The sequence below is a fragment of the Pogoniulus pusillus genome, chromosome 2 (assembly GCF_015220805.1).
Source record: "Pogoniulus pusillus isolate bPogPus1 chromosome 2, bPogPus1.pri, whole genome shotgun sequence".
Lineage (NCBI taxonomy): Eukaryota > Metazoa > Chordata > Aves > Piciformes > Lybiidae > Pogoniulus > Pogoniulus pusillus.
Genome location: NC_087265.1, coordinates 43,744,029 through 43,757,905, shown reverse-complemented (window position 1 = coordinate 43,757,905; position 13,877 = coordinate 43,744,029). Strand labels below are relative to the sequence as shown.

General features: G+C 42.0%; 3 protein-coding genes across 9 annotated transcripts in view; 2 read left to right on the top strand and 1 right to left on the bottom strand.

Annotated features, from left to right (window-relative positions):
* SSB (small RNA binding exonuclease protection factor La) overlaps window positions 1-6,093 on the top strand; it is a 38,341-nt gene extending 32,248 nt beyond the window's left edge. For all 3 annotated transcript variants that reach the window (XM_064163383.1, XM_064163365.1, XM_064163374.1), the window contains exons 2-12: window positions 112-186; window positions 1,491-1,594; window positions 1,762-1,936; window positions 2,082-2,189; window positions 2,281-2,381; window positions 2,589-2,660; window positions 2,745-2,787; window positions 3,450-3,590; window positions 3,962-4,145; window positions 4,315-4,446; window positions 5,654-6,093. In XM_064163383.1, coding sequence (XP_064019453.1) covers window positions 121-186; window positions 1,491-1,594; window positions 1,762-1,936; window positions 2,082-2,189; window positions 2,281-2,381; window positions 2,589-2,660; window positions 2,745-2,787; window positions 3,450-3,590; window positions 3,962-4,145; window positions 4,315-4,446; window positions 5,654-5,751 — 1,224 coding nt within the window. In that variant the 5' untranslated portion in view covers window positions 112-120 and the 3' untranslated portion in view covers window positions 5,752-6,093. The remainder of the gene's footprint in view (window positions 1-111; window positions 187-1,490; window positions 1,595-1,761; window positions 1,937-2,081; window positions 2,190-2,280; window positions 2,382-2,588; window positions 2,661-2,744; window positions 2,788-3,449; window positions 3,591-3,961; window positions 4,146-4,314; window positions 4,447-5,653) is intronic.
* Window positions 5,749-11,508, bottom strand: METTL5 (methyltransferase 5, N6-adenosine). Of its 4 annotated transcripts, none has more exons than XM_064163448.1 (8): window positions 9,979-11,508; window positions 9,728-9,850; window positions 8,986-9,100; window positions 8,358-8,539; window positions 7,896-7,978; window positions 7,570-7,621; window positions 6,871-6,920; window positions 5,749-6,456 (listed from the first exon to the last, which is right to left on the bottom strand). In XM_064163448.1, exons 2-8 carry the CDS (start codon window positions 9,834-9,836, stop codon window positions 6,433-6,435), a joined length of 615 nt encoding a protein of 204 aa, XP_064019518.1. In that variant the 5' UTR covers window positions 9,837-9,850; window positions 9,979-11,508; the 3' UTR covers window positions 5,749-6,432. The 4 variants fall into 4 exon arrangements, with proteins under 4 accessions (XP_064019518.1, XP_064019501.1, XP_064019509.1 ...); XM_064163431.1 differs by having other exon boundaries at window positions 5,749-5,861; XM_064163439.1 differs by having other exon boundaries at window positions 5,749-5,861; window positions 10,170-11,508.
* UBR3 (ubiquitin protein ligase E3 component n-recognin 3) overlaps window positions 11,397-13,877 on the top strand; it is a 124,428-nt gene continuing 121,947 nt past the window's right edge. For both annotated transcript variants that reach the window (XM_064163291.1, XM_064163285.1), the window contains exon 1: window positions 11,397-11,944. In XM_064163291.1, coding sequence (XP_064019361.1) covers window positions 11,493-11,944 — 452 coding nt within the window. In that variant the 5' untranslated portion in view covers window positions 11,397-11,492. The remainder of the gene's footprint in view (window positions 11,945-13,877) is intronic.

Sequence of the window (13,877 nt, the reverse complement as noted above, 5' to 3'; positions counted from 1 at the left end):
GACGGTGCCTCCACCACCTCCCTGGGCAGCCCATTCCAATCTTGTTTAGATGGGGGTGCAGAAAGTACCACTCAATACTTAGTGTCTTTGCTGTATATTCTTTCAACACAGCTGGTGGAAATGGCTGAAAATGGAGATGGTGAAAACATGTCTATTTTGGAAAGCAAAATCTGTCAGCAAATTGAGGTAAGTTCAATTTTTAGTTTGGGATCTGGAATGAGATGTAGTTTTGGAGATGTTAATTGGTAGGGATTTGGCCAATGGGAAGTTGACTTCAGAGGGAGTGAGAATCTTCATCTCTCTTTTAAAAGTATGCCTGTTGTGAGTCTGTGAAGCTATTTAATACTTGAAAATAATTGCAGTTCAAGTTAGAAGCTATACTTGCGTGGAGTTGCCTGCAGGATCATCATTTAACCTATGCAAGGGGGAAGAGGTATTTTAATTCTGTAACACTTGAGATTTTCTGGGGAGAAAAATCCTACTTGAGAATCTGTGCTGGTTAAAATATTAACACATTGCATAACTTGCTATTACAATTTACTGCTTTGTAATTTGTTGCTACAAATTACAACTGAACTTATATACCTACTTTAACTATTTCTCATTTTGGAGGGTTGCCATATAATGGAAAACTGAGCCCATAGCTTAAAATGACATCTAGAACAAACTCATTTTTCTGAAGGACAAAAATACAGCTGCATGTGTTAGCATATGGACCTGTGGTCACTGTTTTTGTAAAAAACTCCAACCAAATAAATCCAGAGATTGAGGTAAAAATAGCTGACAAAGCTAGACTTGTGATTTGGAAGTCTGATGAAGGGAACAGTATTGCAAAACCTGCACTGACTTCTTAAAACAGAAATGCTTGGAACTTAACCCTGTGGCTTCAAATATTTGACCCTAATTAAATGACTGCTACTAAGCAAAAGGATCTGATTTACTTGTCTTGTACTCAGTTAAGAAAATTGTCACCTATATAACCTTGTTCTTCCCATGCTGGATATGTTAATCATACCATGGAAAATTAAAACCAGTTTTTGTATCTTGCAGTGTTCTCTTGAATGAGTCCTAGAAATTCTAGTCTACATTTACGATTTCTCAATGTGGCATATACAATATTCTTGCTTATACATTCCTTAAATAAGGACTAAAACCTGAATGTGTTGGTGAGAAATTTGCCTCTGCAAAGCTTGATGAGATTGATGTTAAACAGGGTAAGGTTCCTGCCTTTCTTAAATAAAACTGCAGCCTACCTTTGCCTTCATAGTGCCATTTTTATGAAATACTGGGTTTTTTTAGAGCTTACATGTTACAGGTAACTTCAAAAAGTACCATGTTAGGAAGCAATAATTTCAGGATTTCTCATTATTCAGATCCCTGAAGTCTAGTGTCTCAATTCACTGCAGTAAGTTGTCAGATGTAAATGAGTTTCTAAGACCGAACATTCAAATACCTGTCTCTCTCTTTGCCTCCTCTCCATCTTTTTGCAGTACTATTTTGGCAATCACAATCTACCAAGAGACAAGTTCTTAAAGGAACAGATCAAACTAGATGATGGCTGGGTCCCTTTAGAAGTAATGATCAAATTCAACAGGTAAACTGAAGTACAGCTAACCTGGATGGAAGGGCAACTTACAGCTACTTGCCTCCATTTTGGACCATGTGTCCCTAGTCTGCATGTACAATTCCTATTGTTGTCTTAATATTTGGCCTCAGCTTTGGCTGTATGTTGTTAATAACCTGTGTCTGCTTACTTGATAGGTTAAGTCGTCTTTCAACAGATTTTGGTGTTATTGTAGAAGCACTAAGAAAATCCAAGACTGGTCTAATGGAAATAAATGAGGAGAAAACCAAAATCAGAAGATCTCCAAATAAACCCCTTCCTGAACTAAATGATCAATATAAGGCTGCAGTTAAAAACAGATCTGTATATATTGTAAGTAAACATTGTCCTTTGCTGTGTTCTTCTGCATGACTTTGAAAACCATCTAAGTAAAGCTTGAATTATCTCAGACTAGACAGGCTGTAATTTTTGGTTGTCAGTTTGTTGCATATAACTGAAAGCTATTGCTGTCTTGCAGAAAGGCTTTCCACTAGATGCAACTCTAGATGATATCAAGGAATGGCTTGAAGACAAAGGTCCAGTTGAAAACATTCAAATGAGAAGAACATTGCAGAGAACATTTAAGGTAGGTCTTGTGATGAATACTTAGAGCTGCGGTGTGTATCTCTCCTAGACAACATTGACTTTAACACGGAATGTCTCTTACAATTAAACAGGGCTCAATATTTGCAGTTTTTGATAGTGTTGAATCTGCTAAGAAGTTCACAGAGATTCCAAACCAGAAGTACAAGGACACAGCACTGATAGTACTTTTCAAGTAAGTCCATTTACCTGATCCATGAACTAATAATGGTCAAGAGTGGATTTAGGCAAGAACCTCTCTTGAACCAAGAAGTTTCTGTACCGTTGGTATCAATACCTGTACCTTTCAGAGACTAGCATCTCAACTGCTATAGCTACTGCTATATCACAAGGTAAATATAAGGAAATACTTCAAGTAGTATTAACTTTTATTCTCTTGAAGGGAGGAGTATTGTACAAAGAAGAATGAAGAAAGGAAGCAAAACAAAGTAGAAGCTAAAGCAAGAGCAAAACAGTAAGTTGCTATCAACTGAAGTGCCTGGCTTTGCTCACCTGACTACACTTGAATCAACTTTAAACTAATTTAAATTTTCCGCAGGGAAAAAGAGCAACAAGAGAAACAAGCTGCAGATGCTGAAATGGTATGGATTTCTTAAATCTCTACTTGCTTTTGTCTGGCTTTTCCATCCACACATAACAAACGTGCTTCTGAGTTTCATAAAGCTCATGTGTTATATTCCGTGTTTGAAATTCTGTAATGCAGAGCACTCCCTAGAAAGTCACTTCTGCTGTTCCAACTGACCCACACTAAGACTTTGTTTTATCATAGTACTGAATCTTGTGTTCAAAAACCTCATTTTGTTTAAAGGATGATACCTTGACTTTAATTTATTAGGCACATTTACACGTTCAGAAGTGATCCTAAATACGCCACTGATAATGATTGTTCTGCGGTATTTGGAGGATCCAGTAAGATTTTAACCAGTATTGTGTATTAACAACCTGACACATCAGCCTTCAGAAAACTTTTTTGTACAATTTAAAGAGTTTAATTCCTCTAAGGGAAAGGAGTCCTCTGTTCCACATAAATACATCAAAGTAAGCAAAGTATTTTGTTAAAAGAGGAGACACACCATGGACATCAACATAAACTAGCTATGTAGCAAGACTGCTTGGGTTACTGCTGGTGCTAAGGGACTTATTTATCACTATTGTCTTTTAATAGCATTAGGATTGAGTCAAAAAAACCAAATAACAAAAACCTCTTTAACAGAAATGTGAGATCTTTTTTCATTTCCTGTAGAAGTCTCTGGAAGAAAAGACAGGATGTCTTTTGAAGTTTTCTGGTAATTTGGATGATCAAACATGCAGAGAAGATCTCCACGATGTATTTACTGATCATGGAGAAATCAGATGGATACACTTTGTCAGAGGTGCAAAGGAGGTCAGTACAGTCTTGGATAAGTAGTTAAGATCTCTGTATTTGCAATGAAAGGATTAAATGCTTGTTTTCTTGTATAATGAAGTGAGAAACTATTTGATTTGTGGAATTGCAGAATATTTAGATAATTATATTATTCCTCTTAAAAAAGACAACAAAATAGATAAAGGTTCATCTTTTTCGGTTGTTCAGTTTAAAACTAGGACTGAGAATATTTGCTAGGACAGTTTGAGAGTTTTACTTCAGTCCAGATAGTTTTTTTTAATATCTTGCCTGAGTAATTAACTTACTGAAGTACCTAGCAGGGTATGTTATCATTCCAGCTGAGTGTTTTGAGTGACATCTGCATTTGAATCTTGCTGTTTCTTTTTAAGGGAATTATCCTATTTAAGGATACTGCAAAAGAAGCTCTGGAAAAAGCCAAAGCAGCACATAATGGAAACTTACAGCTTCGGAACAAGGATGTTACATGGGAGGTGCTAGAAGGAGATGCAGAGAAAGAAGCCCTAAAAAAAATACTGGAAGATCAGCAAGAATTACTGAAACAGAAATCAAAAGGTCATCCTTTTATTGGTTTAAGCATTTATAATGCCCCAGAGATAGCATTATCTTCAAGTAACTAAACAGTAAATACGTACTAAATACTGACTAACTATAAAGCACTCTTTTTATCTTGCCAGTTAGAAGAGAAATGATACAAAATTCTTGGCATCTCATATCCCCACAGGTCGCAAAATGAAAGGAAAAGGAAGAGGGGGAAAGGCACCTCAAGGTGCACAGAAAGGGAAAGTACAATTTCAGGGGAAGAAAATAAAATTTGAGAATGAAGAAGAAGTTGGTGAAGATGATATTAAAACAGGTATGTCACTTTGTGCAGTGAATGCAGCCTCTTTAGCACTTGGGTACTTTCCCAGAAAGTAGCTCTGTTTCTTACAAATGTTTCAGCTTTGGCTCTATATTGTAGTATTTCTGTCCTCTGACAGTATTGGTAATTTTAAGGTGGTTCTACTTGGTTCCTTCCAGAACTGTCCAAAAAAAGGTGTTAAAGTAATTACTAGATAGCTAAGGCTGTAGTGCAGTGCTGTTCAAAGCATTCTGCATTGAAAGATGGCAGCTGTCAGCAACATTACACAGCTGAACATCTCTTGGGCAGTCAGTTTATTTTCTCCCTTTCAGATGTAAGGGAACTAATAGCTTTGAATATTGGTATTTAGCTTGGAGAAGATAATTCTGTGTCCAGCAGGTCTAGGGAGGTTCTTTCCCTTCTGTGCTCTGCCCTAGTAAGATCACACCTGGAATACTGTGTTCAGTTTTGGGCTCCCCAGTTGAAGAGAGACAGGAACTTGCTGGAAAGAGTCCTGTGGAGAGCCACAAGGATGACTTGGGGGACTTGAGCATCTCCCCTACAACGAGAGACTGAGAAACCTAGGTCTGTTTAGTCAAGAGAAGACAGATCTCATCCACGTGTACAAATATCTGAGGGGTGGGTGTCAAGTAGGTGGGGTCAATCTCTTTTCAGTGGTCAGCAGCAGTAAGACAAGGAGCAACAGCTACAAACTGGAACACAGAAGGTTTCACCTTAACATGAGGAGAATCTTCTTTACAGTGAGAATGATAGAGCACTGAACAGGCTGCCCAGAGAAGTTGTGGAGTCTCCTTCTCTGGAGACTTTGAAAATCTATCTGGGTGCATTCCTGTGTGAACTACCGTAGGTAATCCTGTTTTGGCTAGGGGGCTGGACTTGATCTCTGGAGGTCCCTTCCAACCTTTAAGATTCTGTGATTAGATACGGTGCATGTTTAAATAGAGTTTGCTGAAACTACTTATGGCAGACTACCTTCCTTCTCACTGTAAAGTTATATAGGGAAGGAAGCCTTCCAAGTTGGTGTTTTAGAACATCTAAAAGGTGTAAGTAAATCCTTTTAGAAGAAGCTTTAGATAAACTAAGACTCATCCTTGTTTAGGTTTTGTTTGTGTCTTTATTATTTACTCCTTGCCCCCAAATATGTCAGGTAATCCTTAAATGCTTTCCTCTAGCATAAATGACTCTATGTTCAATCTTGCAGAACCAGCAAGTCCTAAGAAAAGACCACTAGAGGAAACAGAAAAAGAAGAACCTGCTCCAAAACAACTGAAAACAGAAAATGGAGATGGAGATCAGTAACAATAAAAAAATGTGCTTTTATTGCTCCACTTTCAATAGGTTTTCAAGACATGCCCTCAGTTCAGGAGTTTCTTGGTAGAAAATCTAATGAAATCCACTTCAATGTCAACCTACAATGAAAGGAAAGCTTTGTTTTGAGTTGCAGCTGGTTTTCATTCTCCTTAAGCATGCTTATTCTTAACATGCCACCTTGGAAAACTTTTTTATATTTATAGTTTGGTTTATACTGTCAGATTTGCTCAAGTAGAGTCTCTGGCACCTCATTCAAATGCGAAAGGTTCTGGACTCTGTAATCCTACAGTTACGTTAAATAGCAGCTCTCAATAAATTCAGAACTTAAAACTGCTGAGTCTGGATCTTAATGTAATACAAAGCTGCAAATCTGAAGCAGCAAAACTGAAGGACAGACTTGCATCACTCAAGTCACCAAGAGAACAGGTACAGCTCAATTAAAGTTCCCAGTCTTTGCTACTCCACATATTTTAATAATGTTGAAAATTTTGCTCAGTCCCCTTCAGGATTCTCTGCTTTCTCTAAGTACCAAGGATACATATTTTCTGGCCAGCATTCAGTACCTGGGAACTTGCCTGTTGGCTTAAGCTTCCATATGCCAGCATCCTGGCTACATTTTCACAGCCTCCCCTTGTGAAATTGAGTGCACAGCTTCCTCCTGCCTGCTTCTCAAATGGTTCTGTGAGGGGCTCCCTGGATGTAGATATTAGCAGTACAACACACAAAACACTGAAATAATGCTACTCTGAAATAATTCTTGTTACTCTGACCTTTATTATTTAATACACTCCAAGTTCCAGATGCAGATAGGGTCAAACAAATAACTATTAGAAATTAAGGAAGCTACTGGTGGCACTCTCCCATGTAGTTGTAGTGCTGGCTTTAATCTGTGCATAGCTTTGACCTGCACTGAATTTTTTCTTCTCCCTGTTCAACTACAAACTGTAACAGCAATGGAACTTAATGCCATTGTAATGAACTCTCAAATGCTGTGAGCATTCCTTGTCCAGTTACATATGGCCCTAAATCTTAAATTTTCTTAAGTAGAATTTATTTCCTGTGTACTAGAAGACAGAACATTTTTTTCAATTAGGTTTTTATACTTACTGATTTCCTCTTATGGAACTTGTATGATGCTGGTAGGTCATATCTAAGTTCTGTGAATGATACAAAGAATACTAATTATACAAGAATCCTTATTAGTCAATTGACTTACAGCCTAGTCATGCTCTTTTGTATCTTTGCTTCCTTGCTTACTCTGACTACATACTTGTTTTGACCTCTGGACTATATTATGACTGAACAGTTAAGCTGATCACACTGGACTGTAACTGGATAGTGGAAATGTAGTTTAAAGCACTTCTGCATCTTCCATCTGTCCAGATGTATGACTATAAAGCATTCATCTGGTGATATTTACAAGCTGGCAGATGCAAGACACTAGAACTGTCAGAAAAATACCTACGTGACTATAAGGACAGGATCCTTTTTTGAATGAGAAGTGGCTGCACTTTATTTTCATTATTCAGGAACCTTCCTACTGTGAGTAACTCCTGCTTGAGGCAAAAATACTAATTCTGCACAGAATATGTAATCCTCAGAGCTTTATCAACTGCCTGCTTGGTAAGAGGTTGTTTCAAAAAAAGGAGGGGGGGAGGAGGGAGGCTGGCTTCTTAAAAACTTATTTTACTTTCAATGTCAAATCACACTTCAGTCTTAACAGCCTGAGGTAAACTTGCTGGCAATGCTACAGATATTAGCCCTCAACAAAATGTGGTTGTGTTTTTAACTGCAAATCAATCTTACCTGCTATGACTTCCATCTTCACTTCCCATTCATCTGCTTTCTTCTCTATATGCTATAATATTAAATAGATACATGTAAATTTAAAAGCTTATTCCTCTACTGTCTTATAAACATCTACATAAAAGTCTTACTCTTTTCAAGTTGAAACATTAGATTGCACCCTTACCTTGATGTACAGTTATTGACATCAGTAATATTTACCTAAAACAAGTTTCATACCCCATAAAAATGTAAATAAACTAGTGAAGCTATAGACAGCATCACTTAAATAATAGCTATGCCATTGCCTGGTTAATGCAGACCCTACTAAGAGAAGAAGGACTTGCCTGCCGTGTTGAAGTCTTGTGAAGGGAATATACAGCTGTTTTTGCCATTTGTAAAGCAGTTTTCAGAAATACCATATCCATTCCTAAAAGACAGATAGCAGCATTAGAATTGTTAAATGCAAGATTAGAAGAGAGGATTTAAAGTACTGCTTTAGTTTTTCTAAAATAACAGCTATTTGAGAAACAGCACTGAATATATTAAGGTACAGGAAGTACTTCTAAAAGTTATCATCTTTCTCTTTTGCTAAAAGCAATTGTATCTGAAAGAGCTAGTGTAATTTATTTTAAGCCCAGCAAGTGTTAGTTAACAGCTTCATTGTAATTTGTACTTAGGAAATGGACTCCTGTAATAGATAGGACACCGATAGGTGATTACAATATAGAAGGGAGATGTTTCATTAACTATGTTTCTATTGCTATTTCATTCCTAGGACTTTCTAACTGACTTTCAGAATTACCAACCTTTATTATGTTTGGTACCAAAGGGAGGGTTCATAATAACTGTGTCAAAAGTCCGTGACATGCTGTCAGATAAAGAACACACATCGCACTGAACCATGTTGATGTTTGTGAGCTCAAAGTCTTCAACGTTGCTATTAAATACTTCCAGTGCATCTGCATCTATGTCAAACCCCACACACAATCTATTAAAAAAAAACCCAAAAGTGCCATGAATTAGTCTCCTGTAAAATAAAATGGTATTTAAATTCTATAGTAAAGGTTTAAATTACAACAAGTTATGTACACAGATTCATCTAGGAAATGTAGTAAGCATACATTATAAATTCAGTGCTGATACAAATGCAAGTAGCTTCTGCCCTTTCTCAAATGTACTTTTAAAGTCTGTCAAGAAAACTATCTGTGTTCATATGTTTCAGGAGAATGCAAACACTGACTTCCAAATTCATGACAACTGTTGATACCTTCTGCTATTTGAATGGTTATTGACTGTCTAAAAATACTAAATTGCTGTATTATGTACCAGATTACATATCTAAAACTGGTTTAGTTCAGTGTTACCATGTTCTCAACTTTTCTGCTCTTCTATGGCAGAAAGATCTACAACCAAAGCTTGTTATTCAATACTTACCCAGCTCCCAGTATTGCACTTCCAATGCTGAGTATGCCACAACCACATCCTAAATCTGCAATTGTTTTGTTTTCAATATCGTCAAAAGTATTGTGAATTGTATAAAGCATACATGCTGGGGGAAAAAAACCACAACACAGGTCAATAATATCAAATATGCATTTGATTAAGAAAAGTTACTTCTGCTTTCAGAAAACTCTGAAGCTGATGTTCTTGCTGTCTGTAATTCTTTTTCACTGTATATGAGAAGTCAATCATTTTGATACGTTTCAGAACTCTAGATCTTTGGTGGAGAGATTGCACATAAAGCTGTGAATATTGTTTGTGCCTTTACATTTGTTTGGGGAAAAAAACAGGACATAAAATATTGGGAAAAAAACCCAAACAGACAGAATTAAGGTACAGATGAGTGTCTGTATATATACTTCTGGGTTTTTTTGTGTCATGAACTAAGGCCATGTCGTATTTCTCAGTTACAGACCAAGATGTTTTGCAACATTATCTTTCTAATCAATTTTACTTGGCTTCTGGATTTATACATTAATAGTATACTTTTAGTGAAAACTTAAACATGAAAAAATACAAATATTACATTCCTGCTGGATACAAATTCTCAGCTACTCCTAGTAAAAGTGCTTCAAAGGAGATAATGCAGTAAGCCCACTCTTCTTCTTTCTTCTTTTTAATAAGGGGCTGATGAAGAATCAGTAAGAGAGATACCAGTGCTGTGGATAACCTTTACCTGCGATGTGAGGTCTTGTTGGATACTGTTCAAGGAGTAATTTTGGACTTTCAAAAGTATCAACTTGTTGAAGACAGCTTTCCAGTTCTTTAAGCTTTAATTTCTTCATGTTTATAGTTTTATCTAAGAAAATAATGCGTAACCAGTTATAATAGAAATAACCTATTATCGTAAATATTTAGTATTTTAAATGCCACTCTGCTCCTCAGCATCTCCCAAGTGCTTTCACACAGCTGTTTTCAGGGACTCACCTGCCGGCGTACCGATAACGGGAGACAAGCCTAGCACCGGCTAATACGAGGCCGTTCACGCATCGCCGGTAATCGGCTTCCCCCCACGCCAAGCGCCGATAAGGGACCCCCGTCCGCTTTGGCCCTCGGCTCCGCTTCTACCGTCCGGTCCTAAAGGCAGCAAGGACCGAACCCCGGAGACTTCCACTAACCTCACCGGCTGCTTGCTCGGTAGAACCTTCTTCGCGGCCGCGAAGCCACAGACCCAGACACCCCCTGACGCCGCCTCCACTCCCTGAAGCAGCGGCGTGCCGGGCTGCGGGGCCAAGCCGAGAGGCTCTGCGCACTTCCGCTGCGCCCTCTACGCAGCGATAGAGCAACCGCGCCCCGCCTCTGCCGCCGGGCGGGCGTCACGCCGCCGAGCCGCCCGGCAGCTGCTGAATTTGCCTCTTTCTGTAATAAATTAGCAAGTCTTACTTTTTACATCTTACAAACACGATAGAGCAGCTTTCGCGTTACCACTGTCAGGTGTTTCTGAAGGGCCGCTCTCTCAGGTTTTGCCCCCTGTAGTGGTCAAGCTGTTGGGTGCTGTTAAGAAAAGGGAGTGAACTTCAGCCTTTCCGCTCGGAAGGGCTGGTGCTTCCACGGAATGTAACTGGAGGGTGAGGTATTCCCTGCTCTTAAGGAGCTCAAGCCATCAGAAGATGGACAGCCATAGGAAATACGGCGGCAAAACTAGCGTTGGAGTGCTTGCCCGGGGCGTCGTTGTTGTCAGATAGAAGGTTACCTGTCTCCTTTAGAGACAGCTGGGGGTTTAAACAGTTTTTCCATTATACAGCTGAAAATCTATCGAGCTTTAGAATTGTGGATCGGTATGTAAGTCAGGGTAACTCGCATCCAAGTAATTCCCTCCTAGGGGATGCACGCCGGTACCCCGAGAAGTGGGGCTGCGGGAGGCAGCGAGCCGCGGTGCTTCGCAACCTCCACCGAGACTGCTCGTGGGAGCGACCGCGCAGCCGTGTGGCTTTGGCGCGCCCGCGTCCTCAGCAGTACCCCTCCCGGCGGGCGCCCCGCGGCCTGGACACAGTGGCGGCTGCGCGATGTCCCAGACAGCTGTTCCACGCGGGGAGAGGGTCGGTAACAAGACTTCGCTACCGTCTTGGGGGGCGCCGGCCCCTCCAGGCGAAAGGCTGTCAGGCCTGCGACGGCAGGCTGAGAGCAGCTCCGGGCCCGCCGCGTACAGTCCTGACAGAAGGCTCAGGCGGCCGCGGGCGAGCAGTATCTCAGGGAGGCGCGGCGCGGGCCGCGCAGCTGCGCGCTGACGGGGCGGCGCGGGCCGCCGGGCAGGGCAGAGCAGAGGAAGAGGAGGGGTAGTGTCAGGGGAGGAGAGAGGCAGTGTCAGGAGGAGGGAGCGGGCGGGCGTCGGTTCCGTGGCTATCGCGAGAGGGAGGCGCCGCTGGGAGCGGAGAGAGGGCGGCGGGGGGAGCCCCAGAGCCGGGAGGCCGGCGCAGCCGTAACGGCTCCTGTTTCCCATCATGGCGGGGGCCGGCGCCAGCGGCCGGAATAAGCGGGCTACGGCAGCGGAGCTGAAAACGGCCTTGGCCAGCGAGACCGACGCGGCAGAGGCGGCGGGCAAGCTGCGGGCGTTGCTAGAGCGGGTGTTGGCCCCGGCGGCGGGTCCGGGCGGTGGCGGCGAGGTGGCGGCCGAGGCGCTGGAGTGGTGCCGCTACCTGCTGTCGGGCGGGGAACCGTGGGACAGCTTCGTGCAAGCCGTACGGGCCTACGACCCGGCCACGCTGTGCGGCCTGGTGTGGACGGCCAACTTCGTGGCCTACCGGTGCCGGACGTGCGGGATCTCGCCCTGCATGAGCCTTTGCGCCGAGTGCTTCCACCAGGGCGAGCACGCCGGGCACGACTACAACATGTTCCGGAGCCAGGCGGGGGGCGCCTGCGACTGCGGCGACAGCAACGTCATGCGGGAGGCCGGGTGAGCGCCGGGCGGCCTCGGCGGGGAGGGCGGACACCTGCCAGCGGGGGCGGACCCCACGGGGTTCAGAGGTGTGTCCGGAGCTCGGCGTCTGCCCGCAGCCTCCTTGCGCGCCCGGGGAGGGGAGCAAGTGGGCCGCCTGCTTCTGTCTGGATCGCCTCCCGCCCTCCTTGGCTGCGGGACGGCCAAGGCTGTGTTGAAAGAGGCACCTAAACCCATCAGTGACGGGGGTCAGCCCTGCCTTCCCCACCGCTAGCCCTGGCGGAGGTCCGGCGAAGCGGCTCCCTTTGTTGATGTGCGTGTACCTTCTGTTAGGACGCTTTATGCAAGTGTCGTTGCCCTTGCAGCGAGTGCCTGCCTTTAGGGAAGTTGTTAGGGCGGAAAGCGTGGAAGCCAGTACCTGTCATCTCCCAGCTAGCTGCCTTGACCTTGCACAGCTGACTATGAAGTGTGTCCAAGTACTTTTGGAGTTCATGTGAGCAAATATGCCAGAGTGACCAGACTGACTGAGAAGGAGCCATTTTTATGTGTTTCCCCTATCCGTAGTTTATCTTGCCTTATGTTTTTGCTATTCTCACCTTTACATCAAGGAATTGGGTAGCTCTTGGGAGCACATCAGGACAGGGTTTTGTGGAAGTCATATGTCCTTCATGTTCTCTTAAGTGTGCAGGCCTTCTGGAGGCAAGATGAGTAATGTGCTACCTTTCTATACTCTTCTTTGTTCCTTCTGTACTCAACAGTAGAAGGAAAGATTGGTTAACCCTCTGTAGGGTGGAAGTGATTGGTGTAAAGTTTGAATTTCACAACTGAATGGTTTTTTTTTGAGCTCCCTGTGCTCCTGTTCATTCACCAGAGAGCTAAGGATTTCTCCAGAAGACAGTTTGAGGTGCTTAAGTGAGGCTTCTCTTCTGACTAGTTTTCTAGAATAGTCTCGATTGTCTTGACCTGGGTGAGATGCCATGCATGGGTCTTGTAATGTTTTAAACATTTACAATGTATACTTCTGCGTCAGTCTGCATCCAAAGATTCCTTCTCTTTTTGCCTTTCTGCTTAGAAATTTCACAGATTCTGCTATTTTTGAAGGTTGCTGCCTTGGCTCTGACTCTTGTGTCTCTAGTCACTTCTGCTCTGGGCCTTGAAGTGTCTTCATTCTTTGTTTCTTGTGGTTTTTTCCCCCTTCTGTTTCTCGTGCTGTCTGCATTTCTTTTTGGTGGGGTATTTTTATTGGAGGTAGACTCCTTCCAATGGAAGAATTTCTTTTCTCCTGTTGTTTTCACTGGTGTTTGGTGGTTTCAAGGGGCTACTCCTAAAGTGATCTTTTATTCTTGTTCACCTCCTGGTTATTCTGTTTTCATCAGTGTCACCGAAGTAACAGTTACTCTTGCTGTTGAGGATTAAAAAATACTGATGTAATTTCTTCCAGTGCTCAGTGTGGGATAGATTTAGGGCTCCTCTTAGTGGTAGGATTTTAATAGAACACAGGCAAATTGATCTACTTTAGGTAAAGTAAAATGACTTCTGATGTTACTGTCATCTCTGACTTTGTAGCCTTCACAATTGTCTTTTTTTATATTATAAGGTGTTTTTTTCTTGACGAAAGCTATTTTAAGAAAGAAGAAATTCAAGATACTGTTAAATTTGCAGTGTAACGAGATGCAAACCCTGTGAGAGTAAGAATATTCTCATTTCTTTGTTATTTTTACCCTACTTATTATTTCTAATAGGGAAATTTGAGAGTAAATTGTCTTGCATCTGAAGTAGGTCCTTTCAGGAAGTTTGATCGTTCTAGGGAAGGTATTCCACATTATCTGTGCAAAAACAATGTTCCTGAGTTGATATTTTCCAGTCCTGGACATACAAAAGGGCAATATGTGATAATATATGCAGTGTCTGCACTCTGCATAAGGTTGCTTCTGCTTACCTAAAGAATTGA